At 46.0% G+C, this 17813-nt stretch overlaps 2 protein-coding genes across 2 annotated transcripts; both read left to right on the plus strand.

The window, feature by feature from the left end:
- Nucleotides 1-201: 201 nt before the first annotated feature.
- On the plus strand, nt 202-2764 carry LOC123147656 (GTP-binding nuclear protein Ran-2). The gene is made up of 8 exons (XM_044566922.1): nt 202-343; nt 433-502; nt 1375-1431; nt 1524-1641; nt 1790-1879; nt 1969-2148; nt 2234-2311; nt 2425-2764. The coding sequence occupies exons 1-8, from the start codon at nt 341-343 to the stop codon at nt 2492-2494; spliced, it is 666 nt and encodes a 221-aa protein (XP_044422857.1). The 5' UTR covers nt 202-340; the 3' UTR covers nt 2495-2764.
- A 9301-nt stretch (nt 2765-12065) lies between these two features.
- LOC123147663 (malate dehydrogenase, mitochondrial) lies at nt 12066-17517 on the plus strand. Its single transcript, XM_044566933.1, has 7 exons — nt 12066-12486; nt 12596-12769; nt 14138-14306; nt 14412-14473; nt 14814-14938; nt 15674-15791; nt 17035-17517. Exons 1-7 carry the CDS (start codon nt 12250-12252, stop codon nt 17173-17175), a joined length of 1026 nt encoding a protein of 341 aa, XP_044422868.1. The 5' UTR covers nt 12066-12249; the 3' UTR covers nt 17176-17517.
- Nucleotides 17518-17813: the final 296 nt, after the last annotated feature.

Raw genomic sequence — 17813 nt, forward strand, 5'->3', positions numbered from 1 at the left:
GCTCCCCGACCCAACGGCAGCGCCCGGATCGGACGGCCGGGAACCTCGCGTGGGACGAAAGCTAATCGACCCCCGCCCCCGCTGCGATCCGCCGCCCACCGCCGATCCAGCGGCCACCATTCCTGCGTCCATCCAAAGCTAACCAAACCCCCCACACGCGCCCCGCAAAATAAAAAAAAAATCCCATTTCCCCCCCAAAAAAAACGCTATATAAAACCCCACCCCCTCCGCCTCCACGGCCTCCCCAACTCCGATTCGAAATACTCCTCCTCCTCCCCTAGGGTTTTGCTGCCCCCCTCCACACCCGTGCCGCCGCCGCCGTCGCCGCCCGCGTCCCCCCATGGTGAGTCACCCCCCGTTCGATTCCGTCGCGTCTGGCCTGGGATCCGGGCACGCGTGGGTCTGATCTGTTTTCCGTTTGGTCTGTCGCAGGCGCTGCCGAACCAGAACACCGTCGATTACCCCAGCTTCAAGCTCGTCATCGTCGGCGATGGCGGGACTGGTGAGTCTCGTCCCTTCCCCCGCCTCCCTGTTCGTTTCGTTCCGCTAGACGAGGCCGTGATCCGTTCGATGCGGCCGCTTGTCGCCGTCGTTTCGGCGAGATCTGAGTCGTCTTACGGCTTTGCGTGGCCTCCGGATGGAATCTGATGTCCTATTAGGCGTTTGAGAGATTGCGGGGTTGATTGTAATCCGTGCCACGAAAGGGTTTCGTGATTCGTTTGCCAGCGGGAATCACCTTTTGATGCTTTCCGTTTGAATTCGTGGAAAACAGAGTTAGGAGTTGCGAAAGGGATTTAGATCAGGGAGGTCTTTATGCCTTTGCATCATATATTTTACCAATAGGAAGGAAAAAGTTTGTGTAACAAGACAAGACTATGTTTGTCGGATTTAACTTTTTTCTTATACGCAGTTGCGCCATAGTTATAGCATCTGTATGGAGATTAAACAATTACCAGCAAATACTATGTATTAAAAGGATTATTTGAACATGGGAGTGTGTTTTCTATGAATTATTAGATCGAATATTACTGATAGGCAAAGACGTGGTAGCTTTACTGTATACGAAATGTTCCATTTTTCATGCACCAGTGTAGAAGGTCTGCCTATTAGAGTTATGCTAATAAGTGAAAAATCCCTTGATATCTAGATAGTTTTGTCTCTGTACCGAATTACTTCATTGGCATCTGCTAGATTGGTATCTCATGCATCATATGTTCTAATCAAACATGAACCTAACATGCCATGTTTCAAATTGCAATTGTTAGTAATTTTTTGCCTGCCTAGTCATTTGTTCTTTATTAGCTTCCTTCCTTGTCTGGTTATCCTTCTCCCACCAGTGACAGCAGAGGTTCTGATACTGTTATCTGTTTGCAGGCAAAACCACTTTTGTGAAGAGGCATCTCACTGGAGAGTTTGAGAAGAAATACGAGCGTATGTGTGAATTGTTCTAAGTTTCTCTTGTGCACCTATACTGCTTGGCGTGCATCATGGCTAAGAAATTCAACATTTTTCCCCCTTTGCAGCCACCATTGGTGTTGAAGTTCACCCATTGGATTTCACCACTAACTGCGGAAAGATCCGTTTCTACTGCTGGGACACTGCTGGGCAAGAGAAGTTTGGTGGCCTTAGAGATGGATACTAGTAAGTGTTTCGTAGTGGATTTTAGCTATTTTTTCTGCACACACGACTGTTGTGTAGCTATCTCAATATTAGATGTATTGGTTAAGGCGTATTGGTTTACTTGGCTAATTTAGTTGTTTGACTGATTTCTTTTTAATCATTTGTGCAGTATCCATGGTCAGTGTGCGATTATCATGTTTGATGTCACTTCAAGGCTGACCTACAAGAATGTTCCTACGTGGCACAGGGACCTGTGCAGGTTTGCTTCTGAAGAAGCAATCATCTCTGCTTCACTCAATGTAATGTTTTGCCGTGGTGTTCTGATGTCTGGATGTTAACCTGTTGCAGGGTTTGTGAGAACATCCCCATTGTCCTGTGCGGCAACAAGGTTGATGTGAAGAACAGGCAGGTTAAGGCCAAGCAGGTGACATTCCACAGGAAGAAGAACCTGCAGTACTATGAGATCTCTGCCAAGAGCAACTACAACTTTGAGAAGCCCTTCCTTTACCTTGCAAGGAAGCTGGCTGGGTAATTTTCTTTCATCCCCATTGCTTTCCTCTGCCTGTAACCTTGCATCATCGTTCTTGTACTAAGTAATCTTTGCTGATGACAGTGATCCCAACATCCACTTCGTTGAAGCAGTGGCCCTTAAGCCCCCGGAAGTGACCTTCGACCTGGCCATGCAGCAACAGTAAGTGCCTTCCTCTGTTCTCTACCATCTTCACTATGATTGCCCGGTTTCAGGTTGCAATCAACTGAATGAATGAAAGAAATGCTGATTGCTTTTTGATGCGAATTGTGCAGGCACGAGGCTGAGCTTGCGGCTGCAGCGGCACAGCCACTGCCCGACGACGATGACGATCTGATCGAGTAGAGAGAGGATGATGAGTCTGTCTGTCTTATCAATCAATACTTTGAGAGCCAGAGACTGTGCGAGTCGGTTTTAGGTTGAAGGCTTGATTTGGAGTAGTCAAGCCGGATGTTTTTCCTGTCTGCCTTGCCTTGTCTGGTGGGCTGCAAACTGTTTGTGTGACATTGATCTACATGATGTTGCTTGCCATGGATTTGTTGTTGGCCACCTTGATGGTTCATCAGTATTATTATGCCTGTTGGCTCAAATGTGTGGATCATATATTTATCTTGAGCATCTGTGTGCTTGCTATGCGTTTTGGGCTAAATAGGTTCGCTGCTGGACATTTCGATGAAAGCAGCAAAAGGGATTTTATTTCTCTTTTTTTGAGCTGGTGATTTTGTTTTGTCTCTAGATAAACACAATATGTCTGTTGAAGATCTCGGTCTTATCAGCATTTGAACGAATCAATATTTAAATCATAAGAACAATTCAATTTCTTGACTGGGCAAATTGAAGCCCAAAAGAGGAAGACCATTGGTCAAATCATACCTTACCAAGGCTAGTAGTTCTGCTTAAGCTTGAGTTGCTCTTACAAATCGTAAGAAGCATGTCCCAAGAAGCGACACACAAGAAAAACCACATCCATAGGGTAAGCGCAATCTTGGTTGGGTCATCGAGCATGAACAAAAAGATATCATTCATACCCACTTCTCCGATGCCATGGGAAAAGAGGGCTCTAGGCCAAAAGATTTCAACTGGGAGGAGCTCAACCTTGACGTACGGGACTTGCATGACCTTGAGGCCCCTTTCACCAGGAGGAGGTATGGGAGGCCATCAACCAAATGCCAAATGGCAAGGCACCCGCGCTGGATGGGTTCATCGGGCATTTTTTTGGAAGTGTTGGGACATTGTTAAGGTTGTACTCATGAGAGCCAACCATCATTTTAGTAACCTCCATGGTGTAAATCTCCAATGGTTAAACTCTGCAAACATTGCGCTTTTGCCCCAGAAAGAGGTTTTTTTTTGAACGGGGAAAGGCACCCATAGTGCCAACTTCATTCAACTTAGTAACAATGTACAACATGAAATACAACTCCCTGAATGTTGCAAGAAAACAGAGTGGAGATGACAGGGCCTGTTGAACTAAAACAACTAAAAACAGGTCCTGTTGCTCTGGTCAGAACCTGATGAGCTACATTGTGGGCTATGCCATTAATCTCTCTGGATATATGGAACACCTGCGATTGCAACTGTCGAGTGGTGTTGTAGAACTCTGCAATGAGCTTTCTGATTGACCAAGGAATCGCATCAGCCAAGACATTTTTGCTTGCTGCTGCTTTAGCCAAAGAGAGATTATCAGTGAGGAACATAGGTTGGCTAATCTGCAAAAGTTGAGTCACCCTCGCAGCAAGAACAAGGGCATGCGCTTCCGCTTGTAATGGGGAAAAGGTGGGCTCGGTCGAGGCTTGAATTTGGACCTGCATGCTCCTTTGATCCTGCAAAAAATTAAGATAGACACCAATACCCGTGGTTGTTTGTCCATGCGTTAGACCTGGGATCTTTGTGCATTTAAAAGAAGCATCAGAATAAATTTTTGCCCCCGAAATAAGAAGATCCGTCCTAATAGCTTGTCCCTGCAGCGGCAAAAGAGTGGAGTTTGTAGTATTTTGCTGAAGAGAATAAGTCTTTGTGCCATCAGGAGAGGCATCATTAAGTTTACTGCTTTCATCCAACGCCATTGTAGCCATAAAAACCTGATGAGGAGAAGAATTTTTTTCTACCAAAAAGGCAATCATTCCTTGATTTCCAAATGCACCATAAGAAATTAAAAATATTTGGGATTGATGCATGAGAGTGATTCATGGTCATAAGAGCATGGATAAGAGCCTGTATAGAATGATGAACTTCAGTTAAGATATCAGTCCTAAGATACCAAGGATGCGCAAACCATGCAGCTCTAGCAAATGCACAATTGAAAAACAAATGCAATTCATCCTCATCTTGAGCACAGCGACAACACTCTTTATCAATATGACTAGAGAAACGAGATGCTCTCAAACTTGTAGGGAGGGCCTTGCGAAGTAATCTCCAAGCAAATGTTTGAACCCTAGGAGGCATATTGTTGTGCTTCCAAACCTGCTTGAGTAAATCTTTGACTAGTGTAGAGACCTGACCAGGTTGATTCCTGGGATGTCTTTGAATATCCTGCAAACATAACTTGTATGTACTTTTAGCGTTGCACTTACCATTAGGCGTGAGATCCCAACATAATATATCCGCACAATCATCTGGCATAATATTAGTTTGAGTAATGATTGTTGCAGTAGGCTCCTGGAAAATAGAGCGAATTAAATCAATGTTCCAGACTTTTTGACCTGCAATCCAAAGATCTCTAATTTTAGCAGGGTAAGTGAAGTTGTTAGGTTGGATGATGAGATGATCATGAATATCAGACCAGGCTGAACACCAGGGAGTACTCCATATGGAAATGTTTCCTTGCGTGATTTGATAAAAGAGTGTGCTTTTAATTTAGGGAGCAACTTGATAACAGAGGACCAAAAAGAAGATTTAGGGGTATTGGAAGTGGCAGTCCAGAAAGAGGAACCCGAAAAGTACTTAGATTTGAGAACAAGATGCAATTGAGAATTTGGGGAGTTTGCAATTCTCCAAGCCGAAGCCAAGATTAAACCTTGATTCATAGGTTGAAGGTTTCTAATACCTAGACCCCCTTCTTGCTTAGATGTGCATATATCCTTCCAAGCTCGAAGGCAAAGACCTCTTGAAGAACTGTCTTCTCTAATTCCTGTCCACCAAAAAGTTCTAATGATAGCGGTAAGTTTAGCAATGAACTTTTTGGTAAACAATATGTTAGACATGTAATAAACTGGAATGGAAGAGAGAATTGATCTAATTAATTCCAATCTAGCTGCATGGGAAAGCATGTTGGCCTTATATCCTGGAAGTTTAGCCAAAAATTTGTCCAACACAAAGTTGTAAGCAGTTGACCTGTTCTTAGCAGGAAGAATAAGAGGGTGGCCAAGGTGAGTGAAATTCTCATCCATGATAGGGACAGGGAAAACTCTTTGAATGTCAGAGATCACCGTCTGATTAACATGAGCACTAAAAAGAATTGCAGATTTGGCCCAATTAGGAGTCTGACCCGAGGCAGCACAAAATTGGTGAAGAATTTGAGCCATGGCTTGAGCTTCCCCCATACTTGCTTTTTCGCACACAAGAAGGTCATCTGCAAAAAGTAGTGAGTGGACAGGAGGGCAATTTGGCCCAAGGGTGATACCCTCAAGATTGTTAGCAGCCAAAGCATCATTAAGGGCAAGCGAAAGTTCATTAACTGCTAGAACAAAGAGATAAGGAGAGAGAGGGCAACCCTGTCTAATACCCCTTTCACTTCTGAATCTATGAGAAGCTTGGCCATTAATAATGACGGAGAAAACCGGAGTAGAGATGCAAGCATATATTAAATTGATGAAATGCACATGGAACCCTTTACGCGAGAGAGCAGAGACAATGAAGTTCCATTCAACACGGTCGAAAGCTTTAGCAAGATCAATCTTAAGAAGGAAGGCTTGATGTTTCCAAGATTTTAAAGCAAAAGTGTGAGTGATCTCCTAAGCAATAATGATGTTATCACTAATTCTACGCCCTTCTATAAAAGCTTGCTGCGAAGGATCAATATAATCAGGAAGATGAGGTTTGAGCCTATTAGCTAAAGATTTAGCAATGATTATATGCATATTAGCCTCATTTATGCCGTTGCAAAAATCATTGCTAAGATACTAGCCATCCGCCTTCGTATGCACATGAACTCTCTTGTTTCTAATGCCCGAAGTGTGATTATCAAGAGAAGGGCATTCATAATAATTTAATGTACGTGAAGAATCTTGCCAGCCCGTTGCACACTAGGACGACCCTCACTCTTATCTTCAAGCTTGCTTAATATTCACAAGGCCTCCTTTGACTATGTGAAGTACGAGTACATCATTGCCCTACTCCAGAAAAAGGGTTCCAAAGCAAGTTTAAGGATTGGATCACCGCCCTAGTTTCCACATCCTCCTCGAGGGTGCTTTTAAACGGGGTGGTCGGACCTCCAATCTAGCATGGTCGTGGGTTTCGACAAGGTAACCCCCCCTCCTTTTTGTCATCGCAATCGCTCCCCTCCAGCGCGTGCTTGACTTGGTAACAAGGCATGGTCTTCTCCACAAGATCATGGTCGGGGCACCATCTTCATGTAGATGATGCAGGATGTTCATGGGCCCAATCGAGTGTGATATCTATACACCAACTCCCACAAGTGCTCCATGGTCCCAATCGAATGCGATCATTTAAACCTTGAGCCAATCCTCCAAAGTTTGTCGGCTACTCATGCTTCCTTCCCGATAACATACTTGGGCCTTACGCTTTCGGTTTGGCAACTCAAGAAGGTGGACTTCCAATACCTTGAGGGCAAAAATGCATTAAGTCTTGTCCCTTGTGAGTTAAAAATATTACTAACATTGGCCGCTGATGGTATCCTGGACTAGAGGGTGCTCACCATGTCATCTCTCGGCCAGGAGGGGCGGGTGATACGTCTCCAACGTAACTATAATTTTTGATTGTTCCATGCTATTATATTATCCATCTAGGATGTTTTATATGCATTTATATACACTTTTATATCGTTTTTGGGACTAACCTATTAACTTAGAGCCCAGAGCCAGTTTCTGTTTTTCCTTGTTTTCGAGTTTTACAGAAAAGGAATACCAAACGGAATCCAATTGACGTGCCAATTTCTGACGAATTTTTATGGACCAAAAGAAGCCCCGGGAGTGCAAGAGTTGGGCCGGGAGAGTCCCCCAGGGCGCGCCCCCTGCCTCGTGGACAGCCCGAAGCCCCCCCCCTAACGTGAAACATATGCCAAAAATTCCTATAAATACTGAAACCTCTAGAAAAGAACCTAGATCGGGAGTTTCGCTGCCGCAAGCCTCTGTAGCCACCAAAAACCAATCGGGACTCTGTTACGGCACCCTGCCGGAGGGGGGATCCCTCACCGGTGGCCATCTTCATCATCCCGGCGCTCTCCATGACAAGGAGGGAGTAGTTCACCCTCGGGGCTGAGGGTATGTATCAGTAGCTATGTGTTTGATCTCTCTCTCTCTCGTGTTCTTGATATGGCATGATCTTGATGTATCGCGAGCTTTGCTATTATAGTTGGATCTTATGATGTTTCTCCCCCTCTACTCTCTTGTAATGGATTGAGTTTTCCCTTTGAAGTTATCTTATCGGATTGAGTCTTTAAGGATTTGAGAACACTTGATGTATGTCTTGCCGTGCTTATCTGTGGTGACAATGGGATATTCATGTGATCTACTTGATGTATGTTTTGGTGATCAACTTGCGGGTTCAATGAAGTTATGCATAGGGGTTGGCACACGTTTTCGTCTTGACTCTCCGGTAGAAATTTTGGGGCACTCTTTGAAGTACTTTTTGTTGGCTGAATAGATGAATCCGAGATTGCGTGATGCATATTGTATAATCATGCCCACGGATACTTGAGGTGACATTGGAGTATCTAGGTGACATTAGGGGTTTGGTTGATTTGTGTCTTAAGGTGTTATTCTAGTACGAACTCTAGAATAAATCGATCAGAAAGGATAACTTTGAGGTGGTTTCGTACCCTACAATGATCTCTTCGTTTGTTCTCCGCTATTAGTGACTTTGGAGTGGCTCTTTGTTACATGTTGAGGGATAGTTATATGATCCAATTATGTTATTATTGTTGAGAGAACTTGCACTAGTGAAAGTATGAACCTTAGGCCTTGTTTCCTAGCATTGCAATACCGTTTACGCTCACTTTTATTACTTGTTACCTTGCTGTTTTTATAATTTCAGATTACAAATACCTTTAACTACCATCCATATTGCACTTGTATCACCATCTCTTCGACGAACTAGTGCACCTATACAATTTACCATTGTATTGGGTGTGTTGGGGACACAAGGGACTCTTTGTTATTTGGTTGTAGGGTTGTTTGAGAGAGACCATCTTCATCCTACGCCTCCCACGGATTGATAAACCTTAGGTCCTCCACTTGAGGAAAATTTGCTACTGTCCTACAAACCTATGCAGTTAGAGGCCCAACAACGTCTACAAGAAGAAGGTTGCGTAGTAGACATCAGCGGGCCAAGAATCCCCTTCGCGGTTAATTACTAGGCCTCTTCGGGCCGCCCATGACGTATACAAGGAAGATTCCACAAGGCTTGCACACAACATGAGGACTCTTCTAAATCCTAGGCCTCTGGTACATTATATAAACCGATGCTAGGCTAGTCGATAGAACATATTCTATAGATTCATTCACACATATGATCTTGAAGTAGATCGATCTATACTTTGTACCCCATCCACAATCAATACAATACAAGTAGGACGTAGAGTTCTACCTCTTTGAGGGGGCCCGAACCTGGGTAAATACCGTGTATCCTTTTTTTCTTGTTACCATAGTGCCAAGATCACCAGCTCGGGACCCCCTACCCGAGATCTGCCGGATTTAGCTCCGTTAGCCGCAATGCCCTCGTCAAGTCGGTTCTCACCTCGAAAACACACTTCACAGAAGCCAGTAGGCCAATGAGAGCTTTTGTTTGGTCGGTGTCAGATAAGACTACCATGAACTCGGCAGCCCCGGCATGCTCAATCTTGAGAAGTTTGCTAGGGTTCTAGGATTGCGGCGCCTTGATATGGGTGGAAGGATCCAACCAAGATGTGGGTGGAAATGGGCAACCCTTGTAATGAAATGGACCTCGATCTATTCTATGCCTCTACTACTATTACCATTGGCAAATGGTGCGTGCAAGTAATAAGGAAGCCCGAGGATATTGCACCTCTAATCTTTGAAGTGTCAACAAGAAGGAATTAGAAAGTGCAAGAAACTCTAAGGAATGATGCTTGGCTTTCCAAGATCAACATGAACATTAACTTCTCCATGGTCCACATTCTAGAGTGTTGAATATATTGCTATTTGGACTGTACTTCAAGATTTCCACCTTGAAGATAATGCTAAAGATGACATTACTTGGAAGCACACGAAGAGTGGACGCTATTCGGTGGCCTTCGCTTATAAGGTGCAATCTTTAGGGGCCACTCGCTCACCCATGGAGCTCATGGTTTGGAAGGTTTGTGCACCGCCTGAAGTCAAAGTCTTTTCTTGGCTAGCTATGCAAGATGGGATTTTGATTGCTGGTAGATTAGCCAAGAGAGGATGACGTAAATGTGGCCTTTTGTCCTCCTTGTCAAAGAGAGCAAGAATCCGCTGCCCACATCTTCTCTAAGTGCAGGTTCACCTTGAGGTTGTTGAATTTGCTAGAGTTGTGGGTGCATTGACACTTGAACTTGGCACTTGGAGTGCTCAATGAAGGAGTGGAGGGTCAACTTATGAGGGAACAATATCCCCGATAGAAAAGTCACGACCTCTATTATCATGCTCATCAGCAGGATTATTTGGAATCAACACTGCCTTTGATTCTCCTTTGCGTCATTGGGGGAGGGGGATTTCTTGGCGACGGCGGGTGCCAAGGGTCTAGGGAAAACAATACGGGGAGAGCAATGACTCTGTGTAATTCGTAACAGTTGGTAAAAGCAAATAATCTCTATTTTCCTTGTTAATTTATTTAACGGACGAGGCAAACTTTTTGCCATTATTTGCACTTGTGCGCCCGATACCTACCAGTAGTGGTGAGGTGGCGAATCAACCTGTGGTTGGATGGTTAGAGGGATTGTGGTATCCCCAGCCCACCATGGTTCAAATTCTGGTGCTCGCATTTATTCCTGGATTTATTTCAGGATTTACGGCGATGCGCATTCGGTGGGAGGAGACGTTCCCGTCGACGACGAGGTGCCTACGGTGACTTCGTAAATTTCAAGAGAGTAAAGTCTGAAATAAACCCTGAGATTGTAGATGTCGATGCAAATAAACCCTCATCTTCAATCCCGTGAAGTTGGTACCCTGTATTTACAAATCCCGGTCAATCCAGACCTTGTATAAGTAAAATCTTGTTTGATGGAATAGGAAAGGCCCGATCCCAGTCGGGATTGATCTCTATCACTTACAACATGGGCCCACTTGTCATATGCATCTCCTTCCCCAATATCTCTTCCTCACAAGTTCACTCCCCAATCGATCGTTGGCTCGCCTCCGGACGAGGCCCTAATGAGCGTGTCGGATGGGGTCGGCTCGGCTGTCTGACGTCATCGCAGACGAGTTCCTGGGCGTTTCCAAGCCTGACGACGTGCGTGGCCGACGCTGCATTATCCCGACTCGAGGAGCTGGCATTGGGGACCTCGTCGGCGAGAGATTGCTGTTCGTCCAGACTAAGCGGAAGGGAAGATGATGCCGATGCGACGAAGATGCCGGCACGAATGCCACCACGCATATGAAAAGGACCCTTTGGCACAGCTGCTTCGCGCGCCTCGTCTTCCTCATCGTGGACGCAGGCACATCCCCTGCTATGGCCTTGCTGAAGTCAGCCGCCGCATGTCCCTCTTTCCCTTGCAAAACCACGACCTTCCCTCTGTTCTGCCGTTAGACGCCGGGCCACGCCGATGCACCCCGTGAGGCCGTGACCTTCTTTTCTTGTCCTCTCCGTATAGTTGATGCCAAGGCGAGCTCTATAGAGTGCGCTAGCGCCGCCACGGTGCGCCCATGCACACAGCTGCAGCACCACGTCCGTAGTCTCGCATCCACCAGCGCCGCGCTACTATAGCGCCGCCGCACACACAGGACACCCCGAGAAGAGAAAGAGCCCTCCATTGTGCTCGTCGACGTTGTCGCAGATACTGAAAAATTCGCATGCCTGTGGTCGCCCTCGCCGCGCGTGCCGGCGTCCGTAAAGCTGCAGTGGGAGGCGGCCATGACGACCTGCTCAAGCCAGCGCGGGGTCAAGAGTAAGGAGAACGGCGGGTGGGATGAGAGCGTGCGCTCACAAGAGTGCCATGGCGCGCGCGTGCGTGCGTGTTACACTATGTCAACCCAGCCAGCGACGAGTGCGATGTTCAAGATGGGTATAGGAAGTGGATGGAGGGGCAGTGTGGATGCTCCGGCGGAGAGCTATGCACGCTCGCTAATGGCCAGGTCGATGACGTTTGCCACGATGCGCGGCTCATCTCTTCCGGCTGCATCTGCCCCCGTCAATGTGTAGCTTGTTAACTCGCCCCCACCTCCCCAGGAGCATCTACCCTATTGCCATTGATTGAGAAGAGAGGAAAGGGAACATGATTGTGCCTTTCCCGGTGCGCCAAACATATCTAGGGTTAGAATAGACCGGGATTGGAACATTCAGGGTATCAACTTGCGGGATTTAGAGGTGAGCGTCGACGTCTACAACCTCAGGGTTTACTTCAGACTCCACTCATTTCAAGATGATGCCGGTCAGTCTTTCGGAGATGCTAACAAGGGTGTGTGCGTTCGTAGGGATGAGTGTATGCACGTGTGCTCGCGCTGGATGCCATCGTGCAGGTCGCTCGCTGTGAACAAGTGGTGCGCAGGTGGTACAACCACACTCGTGCGGTCGTGCCTCGGCCAGCAAAACCCACCACCACACCCACACGGGTGAATCGAAACAAAGCGTCGCATCGGCGGTGACGGCGAAACTTTGGATCCCATCCACCCCTTCTCCGCTCCTCTTTAAAGCCGCCGCCCGTCCCCCTCTGCGTTCCACCGCACTACCGCCAGCGCAGCGACACCAGAGCTCGTTCGATAGCTTAGAGCGGAGGCGAGGAGGAGGAGATGAGGATGTCGCTGCTGAGATCCGCGTCGCAGCACCTGCGCCGCCGCCGCGGCTACTCGTCGACGCCCGCGCAGCCGGAGCGGAAGGTGGCCATCCTCGGCGCGGCGGGCGGCATCGGCCAGCCGCTGGCGCTGCTCATGAAGCTCAACCCGCTCGTCTCCTCCCTCTCCCTCTACGACATCGCCGCCACGCCCGGCGTCGCCGCCGACGTATCCCACATCAACACCCGCGCCCTGGTACGTCCGCCCCTACCCCGTCTCCCTCCCTTCCCCGCCGGCTAGCTCCAGTTCGGCCGGCTGGATCTGTGCGCTAATCTGCTTCGTGGCTCCGCAAATCCGTCTGCAGGTGAAGGGGTTCGTCGGGGACGACCAGCTCGGGGAGGCGCTGGAGGGCGCCGACCTCGTCATCATCCCCGCCGGGGTGCCCCGCAAGCCCGGCATGACCAGGGACGACCTCTTCAAGATCAACGCAGGGATCGTCAAGGGCCTCTGCACCGCCATCGCCACGCACTGCCCCAACGTAAGCCCCCTTATCACCCACTCTGCCGCCATGTCGCTCTAGATCTGCAGTTCAGCGGATGCCACACAGCTAGATTTGGTTGCCAGATGCGGCAATCCAGCGTTTCCCTGCTCGGAATTGCTTCTACTACTTGCTGACGGTTGTAGTATGTATGTTTTCCGTTCATTTCTGATCTGGGGCGTAGGGACGGAGCAGCCGAATTGTTGCATAGGATTGCTCTGTACTAGTAGTCCAGAACAGTCGTTTGCCTAAAATGAACCCAACTGCCACAGCCAAGTCAGGTGTTACTTTCCTGCCCCAAATCTGTAGGCTGCTTCTAGTAGGAGGCACACTTGGTTCAGACCTCGTTTTACAAGTTTAAAACAATGGTTTGCTCCAAATGAATCGAATTGCCACTGCCAGTCGGCTGTATGCTTTGCATTCAGCGATGATCTGGGGGAGAGCAGTCACGTAATAGTCGCATCATAGGATGACTGCCACTGTGTTTGCCCAAAATTGAGCCCAACTGCCACTACCAAGTCAGGTGTTTCTTTTCTGCCTCAGTGTTTAGACTGTTTCTGCTTCAGGCCTTGTTTTACGATTTATGTTCTGGGGCAGTTCAGTCACATTGCTGCATATCTTTTTCGTGAATACACAAAGTTTGTGTATCTTTCATTGGTAGAAGAGTGAAATAAGTTACAAAGTCTTCGGCACTCAACACAATGGAGTGCCGAGCGTGTGTGGCTGGGAATACAAACTACCACATGCGGACTACTCCCGAAGGATGTTGGCCAAGCCAAAAGCACCCTAGCTTCATCCTTGATGAGCTGAAGGAGATGTCGCAAGGAGGGTTGTAGGCAGTAAAACTCTATATGCTTTGCTGCCCAAATGCTGTAGGGCGGCTGTAGGCTGTTCTCTACGAGGCAAATTTGCTGCAGGCATTATTTTGCATTTTTGAGCTTCATCTCTCTGTCTCCATCCTATCGCACACACTGTGTACTGAGATGGCCAAGGTGGTACTTCTTTGTTTCCACTCAAAACACACATTCACATCAAAATGCATGTGTTTTTGTATTAGATGAAAACCAAGAAGCTGCAGAACTTGCACCACTGCAATGCAAAGAACTCTATGCAACTCGATGTAAAACTGCTAACTGAAATTAGATAAACAAAAAAAGCAAAAGCAAAAGCAAAGAGAGCTGCTCAAACACTAACACTATCCAGCCATTGGCTCTGGAGGCCTGGCATGACATCAGTGTGTAGTTTAAACATGCTCATGTGGTGCTACTGTACGTGAAGATGTCAACCGTCGTTTATGAAGTAATTTTTTAAATTGTACAGTATTTATGTAAAAATCTAATTGTGGAATTGTTAATTATGCTTGTTCAGGCTCTCGTCAATATGATCAGCAACCCTGTCAACTCGACTGTCCCAATTGCAGCTGAGGTGTTCAAGAAGGCTGGTACCTATGATGAGAAGAAGCTGTTTGGTGTGACCACTCTTGATGTTGTTCGTGCTAAAACATTCTATGCTGGAAAGGCGAACGTGCCAGTTACTGGTATTAAGATGACATTTTATTTAATTATGGGGAAATTTGAGATTATGTTGTTGGATTTTATGCCTCTGTCCTTTCAATCTGAGTTGTTGCTGTGATCTTTTGCAGGGGTGAATGTTCCTGTTGTTGGTGGCCATGCTGGAATCACTATCCTGCCACTGTTCTCACAGGTCTGGCATCTTACTGGCTTAACTTGTTTTCTTTCATTTCATTCAATAGCAACACAAATTGATGTGCAAATCTAGCGAAATTGTAAACACATACTGATAACGAAACTTCATAGCATAGTTGTATAAAACTATCTGAATGCTATTGGCAAGTCGTTTTAGCTAATAAAATCTATGTTTGGGATAAGAATCAACAGTATGCCTCTCTAGTGCTGCTTATCTTTCATCTGTCAATCACCGAAACACTATGCAACTAATGCTGTTTTAATTTTATGCTATATCTGCCATATGTTTTACCGCCAACATCTCAAGTTAACAACTCAATTCTTCATATTCGAGATAGGCTACTCCTGCAAGTAATGCATTGTCCCATGAGGACCTTGTCGCCCTCACGAAGAGGACACAAGATGGTGGCACGGAAGTTGTTGAAGCGAAGGCTGGAAAGGGCTCAGCAACATTGTCGATGGCGTAAGTCTATTAACACGCACACAGACTTCCCTGAGCATGTCCTCTTTCTGCTAGTTTTATGCTCTTGAAAATAACATGCTATTATCCCTGTGTGTCCGTGTTTTTTATAGAATATCAAAGTAGCATATTAGTGTTTATACTCTGCAATCAGCATATGACCAAATTCAGTATTCATAACCTATTTGCTCTGACTAACTACTGTATTGTAGTTCTTGTATCCATTTGATTGTATCTTCATAGCAGTGCTTTACTGCCAAATATGTACATATGTGAATGTGTTTTCCATTCTGTTTAAGAGTAGTTACATGTTCATTGTATAAGTGGTTTTTTTTTTCTTAGGTGTTCATTTTGTTTGGGCCTTCAGTTTAATGTTTTTTTTCAGCGTGAAACATCTGGTTTCGTAAATTATATTGCACCCTGGATTCCTGTTTTTTTTTTGGAGTACTGACCTACATACTAAACTACTAATTGTAGAGAATATTCTTTACTAAAGAGTTTTTCATCCCACTATTAATCTTCTGCTTTTTCTTTCATGTGAAATGCACACTTAATTCAGTTATGTCCAAAATATTGTACTCTTGTGCTCATTTTAGCTGGGAAGTAGCATCTGAAATGAGACATGGCCACTTTGATCGATCTATGTAGATGAACTCTGTAGCAATCTCTTGTTTTATACTGGACTGTTTTGCATTATTTGGTTTTCGCTGACAATATTTTATCTTGTGTTTTTTCCAGATATGCTGGTGCAGTTTTTGGAGATGCATGCTTGAAGGGGCTCAACGGTGTTCCTGACATCGTAGAGTGCTCTTTTGTCCAATCAACTGTAACAGAGCTGCCATTCTTTGCCTCCAAGGTGATTTCCTGTTCCCCCCCTGTCAATGCATAAATAAATCCTATTGTCCCTGTTATAGTACACAATCATGTCCCTGCAGATTATTTGTCAAGAGAAAACCTTCATAATCCTCACTCTCTTTCTTTTATCATGTTAAGTTCTTAAGCAGGTTACCAACTTTTCATCCCTACATGCAATTTGCTTGCATGCTTATTCCTAGAAGGTGTCGCTATGTTTTTTGACTTTGTAAGCAGGTATCCAAAGTGTAGGTTGCTCTTTTGAGTTGAATCGTGTGGTCTGTGACAGGCCTTGCAAGATGCTCTTGTTGATTCGTAATTTTTTGGTTGATTAGTTTATAGACAAACTTATGGTTGATTATTAAGTTCATGGAGTTATCATTGTCGTGGAGGGTCAGACATGTCACATGTCTATACTACTATATAGTGTATGGGTTTTGAATTGTACAACAACGACGATCCTGGCCATTGGTCTCATAAATTTAACGGTGGAGATTCAAAGGATTCGCAATGAACAGTAGCCGGCAGCTGCATCTGCTGGTTTCTAGAAAAATCGCATCACATCTCCTCTCTTCTCGCCATGTTGCATGTGCCAGTGCGTCAGGCAAAGAGCCGAGACGGGCAGAGACAAGTGAACATTTCTAGCGGCATGTATATTGTACATCAGCTAATGGCCGCAGCTAATTGCATCATTAGTCCATACAAAAATATATTTATAAAACCAACTACACCGAATATAGAGAAGACCTTAGCCCAGTAGCCCATACATGTAGGTGTGGTTAACTATTGTTTTGCCCTTGGACAATTGATCGATCTGATCGATTGATTCATCTACGTGAGTGTTCGCCTGGGCTATTTAGAGCGTTTTTCGCTACAGCCCAGTGAAATGTAAATGATCACCACAATACCAATTTTATTAGAAAAAATCATCACTTTATAATTCATGTTAATATTTATTTTTGCTCCGGATTCATTGCAAAGTACTATATGATTTTCTTTTCTTTTAATAGAACCATAGGAACAATACTATTAAGACGTGCATTGCACGTGTATACATACTAGTGTGTCATAGTGATCGAACTGGCATACCACGATTCACAGATTGTGCGTTGTTTCACATCATCTAAGCCTGTTCTTGAAGCCCGGAAAACATGCCTGTGCTGAATGCTGTTCCGCAACCTGTTAATTTCCGTGAGAAGATCGGGACTTGGTGTGCTGAACACTATTTCCTTTATTCGGTTTCGCAGGTGAGGCTGGGCAAGAGCGGCGTGGAGGAAGTGATGGGGCTGGGCGAGCTGTCGGCGTTGGAGAAGGAGGGGCTGGAGAGCCTCAAGGGCGAGCTGCTGTCTTCCATCGAGAAGGGCGTCAAGTTCGCGCAGGAAAGCTAGGCTGCAACCTGCTCAGCCTATAACAATCGGTTCACACTTGAACTCATGCAAATTTTTGTTCGACCGCTTTCGTTGCCCCCAAACCCGGGTGTGCCGCGGGGCATCGAGGCGTCGCCGTGCTCCACAATAAAATGTACTACTGGCTTTGATGTCCCGCCAGACTGAACTGAACCTGTCGTACCAGAAACAGCAGACACCGGTGCCTATGTGTTCATGGCATTCGTACCCGAGATCACGAAGCGCGAAACCGAAGATTCTGCGGGCATTATATTTGTGTTGTACGTGCAGGGGCGGGTTTGTCGTTCCTCTTTTAAATTGTCGACACCGTTTGTTAACCTGCTAGCTATGTGTCGATGCGTGCTTCTTTGGAGATTCAGTAGCAGTTGGGGTGGGTTTTGTACCGCGCTGTTGAGAGCTCAGCTCGTTTTGGGTTATCGAATGATGCGTGGAGGCAAAGGAGGAGAGCAGTGCCGACTAAACTGCCATTTCAAGTGGAAGCAATAGACACTGATGGTATGGTGGTGAATTGGGTCTTCAGGTCAGGTGGAGCTTGGAGGAGGCAACTGACCAATATCTAGTAGCAGTAGCACATGAACATCAGGGAGGGAGCACGGCGAGAGTGACGAATGCACACGCGA

The sequence above is a fragment of the Triticum aestivum genome, chromosome 1B (genome assembly GCF_018294505.1).
Source record: "Triticum aestivum cultivar Chinese Spring chromosome 1B, IWGSC CS RefSeq v2.1, whole genome shotgun sequence".
Classification (NCBI taxonomy): Eukaryota; Viridiplantae; Streptophyta; class Magnoliopsida; order Poales; family Poaceae; genus Triticum; species Triticum aestivum.

Bases quoted from the DNA above. Each gene is read 5' to 3' on its own strand.
- LOC123147656 (XM_044566922.1), top strand. The intron at 1,642-1,789 runs GTAAGTGTTTCG...TCATTTGTGCAG, and splicing joins GGCCTTAGAGATGGATACTA to TATCCATGGTCAGTGTGCGA. The intron at 1,880-1,968 runs GTTTGCTTCTGA...AACCTGTTGCAG, and splicing joins TGGCACAGGGACCTGTGCAG to GGTTTGTGAGAACATCCCCA.
- LOC123147663 (XM_044566933.1), top strand. From the start codon at position 12,250: ATGAGGATGTCGCTGCTGAGATCCGCGTCGCAGCACCTGCGCCGCCGC. The intron at 12,487-12,595 runs GTACGTCCGCCC...ATCCGTCTGCAG, and splicing joins ACATCAACACCCGCGCCCTG to GTGAAGGGGTTCGTCGGGGA. The intron at 14,939-15,673 runs GTAAGTCTATTA...TGTTTTTTCCAG, and splicing joins TCAGCAACATTGTCGATGGC to ATATGCTGGTGCAGTTTTTG.